Here is a 16139-nt window from a genome sequence, read left to right as displayed (position 1 = left end):
GATGGGGCAAAAACATTGTTGCGGGTGGTTTTGGGTACATGTCGTCAGTTGCCCCTCCCTCCCTCTGTGAAAGCCACGGCAGACAATCGCTTTGCGCCTTTTTTCCTGGGCTACCTGTGCAGACGCCATACTATGGCAAGCATGGAGCCCGGTGCTCACCAGCTCACCGGTGCTTTTGTGAGCATTGTAAACACCTTGCACGTTATCCTGTAGTATGTGCAGAACCTGGCTAAGAGACACCAGCACGAGGATGATTGTGAGGAGGACATGGACACAGACATTCCTGAAAGCACAGGCTGTGGCAATTGGGACGACATGGTGGCAATGGGGCTGGTTGATACAGTGGAATGCCGATTCTGGGCCCGGAGAGCAAGCACAGACTGGTGGGACTGCATAGCGTTGCAGGTATGGGATGATTCACAGTGGCTGCGAAACTTTTGCATGCGTAAGGCCACTTTCCTTGAACTTTTTGAGTTGCTTTCCCCTGCCCTGAAGGGCAGGAATACCAAGATGAGCGCTGCCCTGACAGTTGAGAAGTGATTGGCGATAGCCCTGTGGAAGCTTTCAACGCCTGACTGCTACAGGTCAGTTGGGAATCAATTTGGAGTGGGCAAATCTATTGTGGGAACCGCTGTGATCCAAGCAGGCAATGCAATCATTGACATTCTGTTATCAAGGGTAGTGACTCTGGGAAATGTGCAGGTCATACTGGATGGCTTTGCTGCAATGGGGTTCCCTAACTGTGGGTGGGGCAATAGATGGAACACACATCCCTATCTTGGTACAGGACCACCTTTCCAACCAGTACATAAACCACAAGGGGTACTTCTCAATGGTGCTGCAAGCACTGGTGGATCACAAGGGACGTTTCACCGACATCAACGTGGGATGGCCGGGAAAGGTGCATGACGCTCAAATCTTTAGGAACTCAGGGCTGTTTGAGCAGTTGCAAGCAGGGACTTACTTCCCAGACCAGAAAATTACTGTTGGGGATGTTGAAATGCCAATAGTTATCCTTGAGGACCCAGCCTCCCCCTTGCTCCCATGGCTCATGAATCTGTACACAGGCAGCCTGGACAGTAGTAAGGAGCAGTTCAGCTATAGGCTGAGCAAGTACAGAATGGTGGTAGAATGTGCCTTTGGACATTTAAAAGCTTGCTGGCGCTGTTTGCTGACCAAGTTAGACCTCAGCACAACCAACATTCCCATTGTTATTGCTGCTTGCTGTGTGCTCCATAATATCTGTGAGAGTAAGGGGGAGACGTTTATGGCGGGGTGGGAGGTTGAGGCAAATCGCCTGGTGGCCAATTTTGAGCAGCCAGACACCAGGGCGATTAGAAGAGCACAGCTAGGTGCGCTGCGCATCAGAGAGGCTTTGAAAACCAGTTTCATGACTGGCAGTGTGACAGTTGTGTGTTTTTCCTTGATGCAAACCCACCCCCTTTGTTGATTTTTAATTTCCTGTAAGCCAACCACCCTCCCCCCTTCAGTCACAGCTGGCAAAGGAAATAAAGTCACTATTGTTTTCAAACCATGCATTCTTTCTTAATTAAAAAAAAAAAAAAGTGAGATAACTGACAAGGTAGCCCGGGTGGGGTGGGGTGGGGGAGGAGGGAAGGACAAGGCCACATTGTTTATTGTAGCCACACTACAAATCAAAACTGTTCGAATGACAGGCTTCTGTTGCTTGGGCCATCCTCTGGAGTGGCTGGGTGCCCGGAGCCTCCCCAGCCCGCGTTCCTGGACGCCTGGCTGAGGAGGATATGGAACTTGGGGAGGAGGTCAGGCGGTTATACAATGGATGCTGGGGGGGGGGGGGTCTGTGCTCTTGTGGGCTTTCCTGCAGCTCCAACAGATGCTTCATTGTGTCTATTTGCTCCCCCATTAGCCTTAGCATCGCCTCCTGCCTCTGCTCTTCACGCTCACTTAATGCTTTCCTGGCCTCTGCAACTGAATGCCTCTGTATGTTAAGTTGTGCCCTATCAGTGCGGGAGGACTGCATGAGCTCGGAAAACATGTCATCGCGAGTACGTTTTTTTTCGCCTTCTAATCTGTGATAACCTCAGGGATGGAGATGATAGGGGGAGCGTAGAAACATTTACACCTGGGGGAAGATAAAAAGGGAGAGTAAAATTAAGATGTTACATTTCTGAGAACAAAAGGGAGACTCTTTCACAGTGAATCAAGCAATTCACAGTAGACAGCAAATGTGCTTTAGGTACAAGGTCGCATTTTGCCTTTTATATTGAGCACCTGCCGGTATGGTGACACATCACAAACGGCTGGGCAACAGAATTTGGTTTCCGGGCAGCCATGGTAAGCCTTTTGGTATGTGGGGTTGGCTTCTTACGCCTTCATAACATGTGGGAAATGTTTCAAACTGCAGCACCCTCCTTTCCCATAGCAAGCAAAGCCGGTTGGGTTTCACATTTTAAAAGGAGAGGCTGAGGTTTTCAGGTGGATGTGCAGCACACACCTCCCCCCACCCCACTGCGTGGCTATTCCCTGGGATGATGCCTTTTAGCCGAGTGCAAACAACCCAGCATGAACGGGGTCCTTTTACTGTTCCCTTACAAAAATTCCCCTATTTCAACCAGGTGACCTTGAATGATATCACTCTCCTGAGGCTAACACAGAAAGATACAGACCAAATGTTGCTTGAATGTGACCAAAACCCAGGACCATTCGCTGCCATGCTTTGTGCTGCAATGATTCCAGACTACTTGCTACTGGCTTGGCATGGTAAAGTGTCCTGGCATGGAGGACGAAATAAGGCAGCCCTCCCCAGAAACCTTCTGCAAAGGCTTTCAGAGTACCTCCAGGAGAGCTTCATGGAGATGTCCCTGGAGGATTCCCGCTCCATCCCCAGACATGTTAACAGACTTTTCCAGTAGCTGTACTGGCCACGAATCATCCCAATTCTTCAGGGCAAATCAAACATTAAACACTATTGCTTTTAAATCCTGTACTGTAGTTACAAATGTCCACTCACCAGAGCTGCCTTCTCTGGCTTCAGGATCAGGGATCCCGCCTTGAGAGGGTATTGGCTCCAGGGTGATGAAAAGGTCCTGGCTTCCGGGGAGAATGGATTCACCGCTTGCCTGCTGCGCATTCTCCTCCTCCTCCTCATCCACAAAATCCTCCTCCCTGTTGTGTGAGACTCCCCCCTTGCAGGTGTCCACGGACAGTGGTGGGGTAGTGGTAGGGTCCCCCCCAGAATGCCATGCAGCTGATCATAGAAGCGGCATGTATGGGGCTCTGACCCAAAGCAACCATTTACCTCCTTTGTCTTTTGGTAGGCTTGCCTGAGCTCCTTAACTTTCACGCGGCACTGCTGTGTGTCCCTATTGTAGCCTCTCTCCACCATGCCCTGTGCGATTTTGGCATATATATTAGCATTTCTTCTTTTTGATCGGAGTTCGGCCTGCACAGATTCTTCTCCCCACACAGCAATCAGATCCAGTGTCTCCCTTTCGGTCCATGCTGGAGCTCATTTGCAATTCTGGGGGGACTGCATGGTCACCTGTGCTGCGGAGATTGCCACGCTGACCAAACACGAAATGAAATTCAAAATTTTCCGGGATTCTTCCTGTGTACCTGGCTAATGCATCGGAGTTCAAAGTGCTGTCCAGAGCAGTCACATTGGAGCACTCTGGGATAGCTCTCAGAGGCCAATACCGTCGAATTGTCTGCACTACCCCAACTTCAATCCAGCAAGGTTGATCTTAGCACTACTCCCCTCACTGGGGAGGAGTACAGAAGTCAAATTTAAGAGCCCCTTAGGTCGACGGAACGGGGTTGGTTGTGTAGACGCATTCATTTTAAAATCGACCTAACGAGGCTAAATTCGACCTAACCCCGCAGTGTAGACCAGGGCTAAGGAATTTTATTAGCTTCCAACAAATCAATATATATAGTTCATACTACAATATTCCTGTTGTTCAGAATGATTCAGTGACTTAGACTTTGCATATAAACTGTCGGATGAAGCCAAAAATGATCCAGAATCTACAGTGGTAACTAATTGTTATCGAGTGGCAGCACAAATACTTTTGTGATAAAAGAATGAGGCTTGGGTTGGACTTTTATTCATCTTCTGCTCTGGTCTTTGAAGCCAACTTAAAACAACACAGAGTAACACAGTAAACAAGATTGTGAGGAGAACTCCTTGTTTCTCTAATCTATATACAGTAATCTTAGTTGTAACAATTACTAGGGAAGGGATTTGACAGAAGCTACTTGTAAGCTGATGGTGTCCAAAATGCCATTCGCTGTTTACAGATGTTCCAAGTGACCCTTGCTCACTTACTATCAGATGATTATGTTTAGGACCTTTTCCTGCTTATTGCTGAAGTAAAGCCATTATGCCATGGAAACCGTTACTGCATTCTGCAACAGCAGTTTTAGTGCCTTAAATGTGACATATTTTTGTATTAAAATCTAAAGCCTATTTAGAATACGTGGCTATTGTGAAAGTACTGGGAAGAGCTGTTGCTGAAAAATTCTGCATTCAGAGTCAGTTTCTACTGATCATTGTTGGAATGTGTGTAATTTTGTCAGACTTCAAGAAAGCCTTTACAATGTTTGCCTTTTATTTCAGAGGGACTATGGAACCTCAGCAGCCCTGTAGATTTGGAAGGTTTAAATACCAGTTTGTGAAGACTTTTTGCCACTCCAGATGATCTGCTGGATTAAACGTGTAATTAGGATGGTTTTTGCACAAGTTGGACTAAACATGGAATCAGTGAGTGTTCCAGTTTCATTGAAATTCTATTAAGTGCAAATATTTCAAATGTAATCCACTTAAATATATAGTTCACAGTAAGAGCACATGGGACTGCACTTTAAATTTTATGCAGTGTTGGTATAATTCTTACATTAATTAATTTAACTTGATTGACATAAGGTTATGAAACCTAATGCTTCGGTATATGAGCATAGTTGCTATGTTAAAAGTTAAAACAGGCTGTTGTGTTCCTGCTGGCTTTAATGACAAAACATATAACTTACAGTGGAACACTGCCATTCAGGGTGCACAAAGAAGGGGTTTTCTAAACACTTTGAAATTGAAAGGACACTTACTTGTTTTTTCTCAAAGGGGGAATTAATTTCCATATAAACTAGTATGATGCAATAGGTTCACCTCCCATACAGTCTCTTGGCTATTCTAGTACCAGTTCAGGTTCCTGAAATGCTTGTAAAACACAATGGTACTTAGCAAGTCTTTGCGGGTATGTCTACATGGCAAAAAAAATACCTGCAGCGATGAGTCTGAGCTCTGGACCACAAACTCGGGCTCTTACTAAGGTCATGTCTTCACTGGCAACGTTAAAGTGCTGCCGTGGCAGCGCTTTAACGTGGCTTGTGTAGTCGCAGCATACTGCTGGGAGAGCTCTCAGCGCTCTTAAAAAAAAAACCACCCCCATGAGGGGAATAGCTGGTGCACTGTCTACACGGGCACTTTACAGCACTGAAACTTTCAGTGCTCAGGAGGATGTTTTTCACACCCCTGAGCAGGAAAGTTGAAGCGCTGTAACGTGCCAGTGTAGACAAGCCCTAAGAAGCTAAAAATAGCCATGTAGATGTTCAGGCTCTGAAGCCCAGGAAAGTGGGGTGCGTTTCAGAGTGCAAGCCTGAGCCAGAATGTCTGCATGATTGTTGTTGTTGTTTTGTTTTAGTGCTGTAGCATGAGCCTGAGTCTGTATACCTGAGCTCAGACTCACTATTGCTGTGTAGACATACCCTGTAGTCTGTTCAGTAACACCCCTTTCTCCCATTCTAGTAGGTCTGAGAGCTGCAGAAGTGGTACTCTTCTGGCTTCACCTATCCCAAAACCTTTCCCCACCTCAAGGGAGGGGCAATGGTGATAGAGACCATTCTTGACCTTGTTTTGCACATGTTGTCGATCAGCCAGCCAACCACACCATGTTCTTTTCCCCTTTGCCTCTTCTCCACACCCCATAAAATTTCCTGTTTCACTGTAATCTTTCTATTCTTTCCCTCCTTCCCAGGAGCCCATAACATATTCTTATTCCTGCCATAATTTCCAAGCCCCCAGCAAAGCACCACAAAACTAATTGTGATCCTAATTGTGTTGTCTGTGCTTCTCTCTTTGAAGGCTGTGCTATGTGCAAGAGCAGAAGAGCTGCATTCTCTGAAGGGAAGCAGAAAGGAGTATGTACACTTCTCGACTCCCTGCCTCATGCAGCACTGTAGCCCTTTTGCTGCTCAGCAGAAGCAGCAGATCAAAACTAAAACAGTTGCACAGCAACCATTTTCCTATTGACACGGTCGGGAGCCACTCTGAACAGAAGCAGTAGCTTAGGTGCAGTCCTCCGCTGTGAGACCTCCTACATATTCTTCCTCTTAAATGCACAGGGAGGGTGGGAAAGGAAGATTTGCAATTGTTATATTTAAATTTTTATTTTGCCAGATTAGTGTAGATTGATGACCTTTTTGTCAGGAGAGCTGGCAAGCTGAAATTATAAAACTCAGTTTACATATGACCTAATTAGTGCCTTATGATGATCTAAAATAGAGGTTAGAGAATAGGAACACATTCATACCAGACACCAGTTCTTTGAACACAAAACTGAGATGTACAGCCGTAGAAATCCTGAGCAACCTCGCTGGATCCTCTTCACAACCAATTCATAGCATCAAAACAATCTGTATTGACATAGTCATTGTCCTATATCTTTGGGTCCAGTTTTTAAAAAATATTCTTAATATGGGAAAGAACAGCTCCAGTTTCTCTTTCTCTTTCTTTCTCTTTCTCTTTCTCTCTTCCTCCTGCCCTTTCTCTTCCATAGCAGGCTTGTGGTAACAATTAAATTTCCAAACACCAAGTGGTGTAGATTTTTATAACATTTCTCATTTGTGGGGTTGAGGCAGTTAAGTCACCTAGCCTACTTGCTTCCTCTTATCAGCTGCTGATTCTCCTCCTCTCCCCACTATACACTATGTTCAGGTACATTCTCAAATCCAATTTTGAGTGACTTCCACTGGTTATGTAGCCTGTAGTCTAGATTTCACTGTTAGGGGAAAAAATGATAAACTTCCTCTCATTATTCAGTACTGTACTGCCTAAACAATTCCTCTCTCTGATACTGAGGTCAGATTTCTTATTTTCAGAATCCTGAATTTGTGCTGATATGCTATTTGCCAGACCCCAGTCTCAGTGTGCTAGAGACCTTTCTGCTTTGAGTAGATACCCTTAGTCATTATTAGTGTGGTATTGACATAAGAATAGATATACTATGTTACCTCGATGATCCCTGGCCTAAATTTAACAAAGACTGTACAGGTCTGCATATCAATTCTAAGATAATATTAACGTTTCATCTTAAGCAGGTAGACAGTGTAATTATTGAGTCCATAAGAGTATGTAGTGTTTGCAGGGGCACAGTTCAAGTGTTAAGATGCATAGCATACATTACAGTATGTTTAATAGAACATGCAAACTTTCACAATAAACTATCAAGGAATCCCATAACTGCTTGGCCAGCCTGTGCTAGTTGGTAGCGATCCTAGCAGCATCAGTGTGCCTTGTGCTGTATGATACATAAGTAAAGGCAGTCCCTGACCCAAAGAGCTTTCATTCTAAGGTGAGAAAGAGAATGTGCTGGGAAACAGAGCTAGGGATAACTTATTAGGGTTTTTTATAATTATTAAACTCTGCTTTTGTCCATGTCTTGGAAGGAGGTATTCGACCTACTTCAAATTCCTTTTCCTCCCCCAACTTATCATGCTTCATCTATTTAAAGAAAAAAAAAGTTAGCTCTGTTCTGAGTGTCTCAATGTGTTGTGACTTGAGGTCTGTCACATAGAATGTGAATTCCTTAGGGCAGAAGACTGTATTTGAATAGCATTGAACATGCTGCAAATACTTAAAATTATTTGTGCTGATGCAAGCAAGTTAAAGTATGACTGTCAAAATAGTGTGGGTCACCAGTAGGAATTTGAGTCCATAGCATGTCTTCCATGCTGCAGGGGAATATGTAATTTTGGTATGTGTACATTTAAACATTATACAGTACAAATATTGCTGGATGGAGCAAATAACTTTATTGTATCTTAATTGTATATTGGGTAAATGATCTAACAAGTACTATAACAGTTCACCGAATTTTTTCCCTCAGGTGCTCTGGTCAGGAAAACCTTATGGTTCATCTCGAAGTATTGTAAGGAAAATTGGTACTAATCTCTCTCTTATCCAGTGCCCAAGAGTTCATTTTCAGGTAGGAATTCTCCACAGTTTAAAAACCTTCTTAAAATACTTTTCCATTTTTCTCTATGGCGTTTGTTTTGTGTTAGAGGACTTTAAAGTTGATCTGCAGGTGCATTTAAAACAAAATGTGTAGGTTATGTCTTGGATGCTTCAAATAAGCAGAGTAGAAGAGGCCCCTTGTTCATACCAAATTAGTTTTCCTCCCTCCTCCTCACTGTCCACCACCATGTCTTGCCAAAGTCTAGTCTCTTCAGTTTCTACTCTGATACCCCAGCAAATGTGACATTGGTATTTATACCATGACACTTCCAACATGCTTCATTGAACCTCTAAGAATGTTAATTTGTAAAATAGCACTGTGTGGCTCTTGTAGAGCTTTGTCTGTAAAATAGTCCCTGCTTTTAAAAATAAGCAGTATTTCAAAGAGGTCTACTTCAATTGGCCTGCTCCAATCTGTAGTGGAGCTGTGGTAAACATTGCTACTGCAGCGTATGCTAGCTCCTCACAAAAGTGAGAGTCCTCTGGGTTGACTTCTAAGGATGTAAGAGGCAAGTTCATAATCTCCTGAATGCCTTTATTGTCTGGGGGCATTCACCACAGAATTTATTGTATGTTTCTCTTTTTAAAAAAAAACAAAACAAAAAAACCTCTTCAGGAAAACTTAGCAGCTTGCCGTTCTTGACTGCTTTCTTCCAAGGCAAGAGACTTTTTTGGCTACAAAAGTAAAAAAGCAATCTCCGCTGTGGCCAAAAAATAAGTATCATCAGACATCACTTCCAAAGCTGTATTTAACTGATAAATTGGGTTTATAAACCTGGGTAATGGAAAGGCAAACAATGTTACTTAAGAATGAGTGGAAAGTAAATACATGTTGCTTATGCACATGATACAAATTCTCTGAAGGTGAACATGGTAAACAAGATAGTGTGAGCTCACTATTTGTTCAGTCTTTAAATGTAGACTTGAACTGTGTAGGTGAAAGAATGTCAAATTCTGTGCTGCACTCTGAATTGTGCACTTCTAATGTGAACAGACTAGGAAGTTGGGTGGGGGGGGATGGTAATGATATAAACAAGAGGTGGTTATTTTGTCCTCCTTGTGTTGCAACAAGAAGTCTTTCTGGAACAGATGGAAAATACAGAAACTGCAACACGTGCTTTCTAAAACTCTGTTTTGGATAGCAAAGAAAAGTTTCCAAATAGGATAATTTGGAGGGGCTGAAATTCTTGAGCTGAGGAAGAAACCGCATCAGTCTTTTTGAGATGTGGGGAGAGGAGAAGGCGGCTTTGTGTAGAAAGTTTTGTGGTTGGGAAATGTCCATTTTAAGGCTTAGTAATTCAAACAGATGTAGGCTTTTCACTGCTTAAAATATATTTGCTTCTCTAATTTTCTTTAATAGCATAGGAGTTAATATCATGGGTGATGTTGATAGGAAGACCTCCCTCTGCTATTAAAGAGAAATTAAGTTCCTTACCATTTTATTAGCCAGATAACTTCATTTCTTGTAGGATGAGAGGAAACCCTGTGTCTTGTATTGTCTTCTTAGAAGAACTCTGTGCCTGTAGGAGCCCTAACTTGACTTTTCTGCTTCTTATATGAATCAAATATTAATATTTCAATCTAAACTTTGCATTATTATTAATGAAGTATTTGGCATTTCACAGACATTTTGAAGAATAAACTACTTCAGGAATAAAGTCACTTAAGTTTAAAATTTGTATTTACCTTTAGTATATAAATCTGATTGTGATAATACAGTGGATGAAAGATGATGATCTGAAGAAGTAGAAGCACAGCTGTTCTAGTGAACTGACTTTGAAATCTTGTAAATATCTGAGCTTTAGTCAACAAATTAAACCTTCAAATCCCATTAAAGTTGTTTGTTTAAAGCACTGTATACAAGTCTTTTGGTCTTGTCCAACATGTTAGAAACCAGGATTATGTATCTCTGTGTGTTTGACTCAGAAGATGGAATTCTGAGTGTTCTTTTCAGCACCTGTCTTGACTGTTTTCCTTTTAGACTGTTGCTATGCTGAAACTTTCCTATAGATATCTCTTTTCCTTTTTTCTTTCCTGCTAGCTTTAGCTATAGTATGAAAGGACCATGCACTGAACCTGCTGTAAGTTAATTTTTTTTAAATTACTTGTTTCAGCCATTAGTGCATGCCTATAATCAGTGTGTCTTAACTCCAGCTAAGAACCATAACCCATATTCTCTACAAGTCTTCATTTCACCATGAACTTCTGATAAACAGGTTGGAGATATGTATCTGTTACTACCATGTTCATATGTGCTTTACAACATGGCAAGCCTTCATTCCACCAATCTTAAAACAATAGACACTGACATAGCCTAAAGTTTTATTTGAGGGTTTAATGTCTTAGGGAAAACTATTGCTTTCCTTTCTATTGGTCTCTGAGGATTTCATTGGAATTAAAAAAAAAACCAAACAAACATGTAATGGCAGATGCAGTTGACTTTCCATATTGTATGCGAGGCTCTTAGTATTCAGTAACCTATAATATAGCAGCTTAATGCATGTACTATATAAACTACACCTGACACTGTAAATCACTTGCTGTAAGGGGAGGTATGGAAGAGTAAAAGTGAGTGTGTCTGGCTCACTCAGTCTATCCTTATTCATGAGTGTAGTTGAGGAACTAGTACAAGTTAGGGCCAGGCTTAATACAGAGGAGCTGCGCAAGCTTCCTCATCCAGCTCAGCCAATGCCCTTAAATCCACTATTGTTCAATTGTAGCATTCTAGTCCTATGTCTCTTTTCTGTGCACTAACGATACCCAGTTGTATTGTATTGTCTGCCTTTGTCAGACAAGCATCTGCTAGGGAAATAAGTTGAATTTGTCAAACTTTTTTGACCTTAGTATTCATCTGAGGCTTTCCAAGTGAAAGGCTAATGCACTAACCCAACAAACATGGCCGGGAATGTAGTTAACTTGCTCAAAGAGAAGTTATTCCCAGTGTTTGTTTAAAATATCCCAAGGTGTTGATTCCAGACTAGTAAGTCTTTATTCAGAACTTTCTAAGCTTCAGAAACTTTAGATGGTATTTCTCCAGTGCCTTCAGCCATACCTTGAGTGAAGGCAAAAAGTGGTTGGGAGCGTGCTGTGACAACACCCAGAGCAGAACAGTTGTACTTAATTTCTATGGGGAGGGAGGGGAGGTAGCTTTGAGAGGTGTCTGTGAGCAGGGGGGTGAGAACTCAAGTAATTCCAGTAGATATGTTCACATATTATGCACTTAGGCTATGTCTACACTTGGCACAAGGGGTATGATTCCCAGCTTGCGTAGACATACTCATGCTAGCTCTCGTTGAGCTAGTGTGCTAAAAAAATAGCAGTGTAACATGGGCTAGCCACTCCAAGTAGTAGCATGGGCAGCAGTGACATGGGCTAGCCATCCCCAAGTACATACCCGGGGTCCAGGAGAGTCTGTACTCTGGGCAGCTAGCCTGTGCTGCCACGGCCTGTGGTACTGCAGCTACACGACTACATTTAGCTCACTAGGTTGAGGAGAACTCATGTGAGTATGTGTACGCAAGCTGGGAATCACACCCTAACTCCAAGTGTAGATCTAGCCTTGGATGGGCTGAGAGCTGGGGAGAAAAACCTGAGACCACTGGTCAAAGCTGGGTCCTTTCTCTCTGGCACTAGCAGCATGCTGCCCTCCCTGGCTCAACTCCTGCTACCTAGTGTGTCCTGTAGAAGAGATCAGTTGGCATGGGCCTCTTGCTGTCTCTCCTAGCTGGATCATACATCATAGCACCTGCAGGGAGATGCCTGTCAGCTCCCTGGTTCCCCACTGCTCATGATGTTAAAGCAGTGATCCAGACTCTATCTTTGGTCAGGAAGCCACAGAGGGGGCTGGTGAAGTAGTATATGACTTGAAAATGTATTGAAATCTGATGTAATAGAGGATAAAATAAAGATTCTTGGAGGTGGATTATGCATTATTTTAAATCTTTCATTTAAAGACTTGCTCACGCTTCATACAAAGCTTTTTGGAAAACTTCAATTATAGAGAGCAAGCTCATGTTGCAATTTTTTTCTTTTCTAGACATCCAAATCATCTATGATGTTGCAGTTAGCTATTATGGAGATCTTAAGGTGGTCAGAAATAAGATATATATGAACGAGAGAGAGCACACAAGCAGCAAAGATTCTATTTTCGTACAAACCTCCTTAGAGTTTAAAAAAAATAAAGGGGGGAGGGGGGCAAGTACAAAAAACTCTCAATATACCAGCAAAACTTGTTTCTAAATATGTGGGATTCAGCTTTCAATCACCACTGATGTTTAGGTAACTTGACTTCGTAAATGTGATTTATAGAATTTAATCTCTTTTCTAAAGCACAGTTCCTGAGGTAAGAGCAAATTGTCTCTGTTATTTGAATCTTAACTATTAATCCTGTCATGGTGATAGCTCTGGTGTGTCCAATATCACAAGAAAAATCTGTGTTGACAACACGGATTAAATGGCTAGAAGTATTTTAATTGTGATATTCTATTTATCACCCTTAATGTGAATACAGGTGTCATATCTGGTCATAACTTCTTTTGGTTCTTTTAACCAAAAGACACCTCCAATGGAGCAGTGAGAGTTGTAATGCAGTACTCTATGCTAGTGTTTCCCAATCGGTAAATCCCGACCCTCTGATGGGTTGTGGGGCCCTAGGCAAGCACACTGCTCCTGGCCGGGTGCAGAAAAGAAGCCCCAGGGGAGGGGTTGGAGAGCGAGTTCTCCCCACGCTTACCCCTCAGCGGTGGTTCTTGTGCCATGGGGCTGGGCCTGGGCCTGGGTCCAGGTCCCTGCTCCACCCATTGCAACCTGGTACATACGGTTGCGACAACACGTATTCAAATTTGGGCTGACCACCCCGTCTGCTACCTACAAAGCAGACGAAGCAATGTTAATAGAGTTGTAAGTAGGATTACTAGCCTTGTCTACTGAACTCAATCATCATCGGCTACAGGTGCAGCGTCTCCAGTACTACTGATAACGTAAGTGCTAGTTTGTATGCAGAGTTGTAGCTGTGTTGGTCCCAGGATATTAGGGCTTGTCTACACTTGCGAGTTACAGCGCAGTAATGGAGCCCCGGGCACCCTAGCTCACTCCACGTCCACACTGGCAAGGCATGTAGAGCACACTGACTCTGCGGCTATGGCGCTGCCGGAACTCCACCTCAGCGAGTGGAATAACGGTTGCTGCGCCCTCGCCGCGGTGCTAGTGTGAACGAGGTGTTGCATTACTGCGCTCTGATCAGCCTCTGGAAACATCCCATAATCCCCTTAAGTCAAGTGGCCACTCTTGTCATTGTTGTAAAATCGGCTGTAGGAATGCAGAAATGCCCTTTCAAAGCTCCGTTTCAGAGAAGCCGGCTGCTTACAGCTCGGAGAAAAAGCAAACATTTACTGTTTGCTTGAGTGAGTGAGAGAGAGGCAGGGGAGTCTGAACTTACAAGACAGCATGCTGACACACACTCAGCACCCCCAAAACCCACTCTCTCTTCCCCCACATACACACAACACACTCCCTGTCACACTCCATCCCACCCCACCCCCGATTTGAAAAGCATGTTGCAGTCACTTGCATGCTGGGATAGCTGCCCATAATGCACCACTCCCAATGCCGCTGCAAATGTAGCCACGCCAGTGCGTTATCAGCTGTTGGTGTGGACAGACTGCAGCACTTTCCATACTGTGCTCTGTGAAGCGCTCTACATCTGCAAGTGTAGCCATGCCGCTAGAGAGACAAGGTGGGTGAGGTGATGTCTTTTATTGGACCAACTTCTGTTAGCGAGGGAGACAAGCTTTCCAGAATATATAGAGCTGCTCTTCAGGTCTGGGAACCCAGTGTCACAGCTAAGTACAAGATGAGACAGATTGATCCCTTGAGATGTTTACTTATGCTAAACATTCAAGGTAAGTGGCCGGTTAACACTCCTCCAGTCATAGGGAGGAAAGGGATGTACCCCTGGGGGAATTCTGCACCAAAAAATTTCAAAAACTGCAAAATTCTGCAGATTTTATTTGTCAAAATACCTGTTCGTAAGTGTGTCTGTAACAATACAGATCACAAAAAAGATTCCCCCAGTAGCAAAGAGTTAAAGAAACCTCTACAACAACCCAGTTCCTGTTTCTCTGTTATGCTTTTGTTTGGGCACCTCAGTCTGGGTTTGTCATACGTGTCAGCTTGGCACATCTTGGGGGGGGGAAAACTCTACCCTTCTGGTCTCAGACACCCGCACACCCTCGTCCCAGAGCCCAGCCACAGGGTGCCCCCCCTCAAGCCCAGACACCCACACTCCCTTGTCCCAGAGCCCAGGGCTCCAGAGGAAAAAACAGTCTTATGCTGGATCCTGGGCTTGTATAGTTTCCTGAACTCTACCTCCTTCCTTCAGGATATGTTGGTAACCACAGCTGCCCAGAACCCTCCAGCTCCCCCTCCTCTGCCCCTCCAGCAGTGTCCTGTATTTTATTTACTGGGCCCAGTGGTCTCAAGTGGGGGCCAGCAGCTCTGCAGCACCAATTCTGTGGGGGGAAAAATGAAATTTGTGCGGAACATTAATTCAGCGCAAATTCTGCATTGAGCAGTGGCACAGAAGTCTCCGAGAAGTAAGGAAGGAGGGGGAAGGCAGCTGCGGTGGTTAGTGTAGTGTAGATTGTTGTAATAAGCCATAAATCTCGTGTCTCTATTGAGTCCATGAGTTTTAGTATATAGCAAACTTATGAGCTCCCAGGCTCATGTCTTGAAAGTGTTTGTGCAGGTTTCCTTTGAGGATGAGGACTGAAGTCAGATACAGAGTGATTGCTTTGTGAAAAGTGTTCACCCACAGCTGATATGGTATGCTAGTTCGGCAGGTAGTAAAAGCACCCCATCTATGCTGCAGCTTCTCCTGGTGTTAGCAATGGTAGAGCTGCACAGGGGTGAGTTACAGGCATGAAGTTCAGAAGTATAGACGCAGCCAGCCCGCTTTCTGAAATATGAACAGGTTTTACCTGGCCTATATAACACTGAAACCATTTTTCATTGTTGGTTCGGTCGGGATGAACTGTTGCTGAAAACCACTTTCAACTTTATTTCAGTTTGCTAGTGTACTGAGGGTAATAGTGATCATCTGGGGTGGGTATACAGGTTCAAACTACGTGGCTTTGCCTTCACTGCGGAAACTCTTCCAGCCTTTCAAACTGGTCTTAAAGCCAGTCTGAGCTGCTGCTGTAGACTGTTTTGGTGGCCAAAATAATTCTCATCTATTAGTTAAACCCTGTGAAAGCAGGTTTAAATCAGTTGTACAAACAGTTCCAGTCTCTGGAGCTTTGTCTGCCCCATGACTGCAAAGTTTTTAAACAAATACAACAGATCCCATTTTAAAAGCAGTTTGAGTTTGTTTGGTACGGGGCTCACAGGGACAGACAATTCGTTAAAACCTTAGTGTCGTGTCCCCATTCCCTCCCATCTCTTCCCTCCTTCTTGCACATGAAAAGACTTGTAATGGTTGGACTGGGAAGTTTCAATAACTTGCTCACTTGTGTCAGTTTTTTTCAGTTTTCTGATTTCTGCAGTGGTCATGTAAATACTAACTTCTTTCAAGCCCTGACATTTGCAGAGAGAACATCAGTTTTGAAGGAGGGAAGGGTCGAGTACCACCTAAAATATTTCACTTTCAAAATAAATGACATTAAATAAATCTGATCAAAATAGGAAGTTCTAGTGACCCTATTAAATTGACTATTAAAACGTATGATTTAATATAATATAATTGAGTGGTGACTGTTTGTAGACTTGGAATACTTTGCCTGCCTGTGCCAGTGAAGTACTTTGTTGCTTATCTCCTATATAACAAATAACTTGCATTGGCTTTATAGTGCTAAATAAGCTGGTATAGCCTAGG

The 16139-nt window shown here is 43.6% G+C and overlaps 1 protein-coding gene across 4 annotated transcripts in view; it reads left to right on the top strand.

Moving 5' to 3' along the window:
• MTFR1 (mitochondrial fission regulator 1) overlaps nucleotides 1-16139 on the top strand; it is a 37895-nt gene that overhangs the window by 8892 nt on the left and 12864 nt on the right. The window contains exons 1-3 of one of the 4 annotated variants that reach the window (XM_074944306.1): nucleotides 4619-4744; nucleotides 6119-6174; nucleotides 8142-8240. In XM_074944306.1, the coding sequence (XP_074800407.1) occupies nucleotides 6127-6174; nucleotides 8142-8240 (147 nt within the window). In that variant the 5' untranslated portion in view covers nucleotides 4619-4744; nucleotides 6119-6126. Of the gene's footprint in view, nucleotides 1-4600; nucleotides 4745-6118; nucleotides 6175-6248; nucleotides 6326-8141; nucleotides 8241-10310; nucleotides 10351-16139 lie in introns of those variants that run through there. The other 3 variants (XM_074944308.1, XM_074944307.1, XM_074944305.1) reach the window with 3 other exon arrangements.

Source organism: Natator depressus, chromosome 2 (assembly GCF_965152275.1).
Source record: "Natator depressus isolate rNatDep1 chromosome 2, rNatDep2.hap1, whole genome shotgun sequence".
Classification (NCBI taxonomy): domain Eukaryota; kingdom Metazoa; phylum Chordata; order Testudines; family Cheloniidae; genus Natator; species Natator depressus.
Note: the sequence above shows the minus strand (reverse complement) of the source record. Positions and strands in the feature narration are given on the sequence as shown.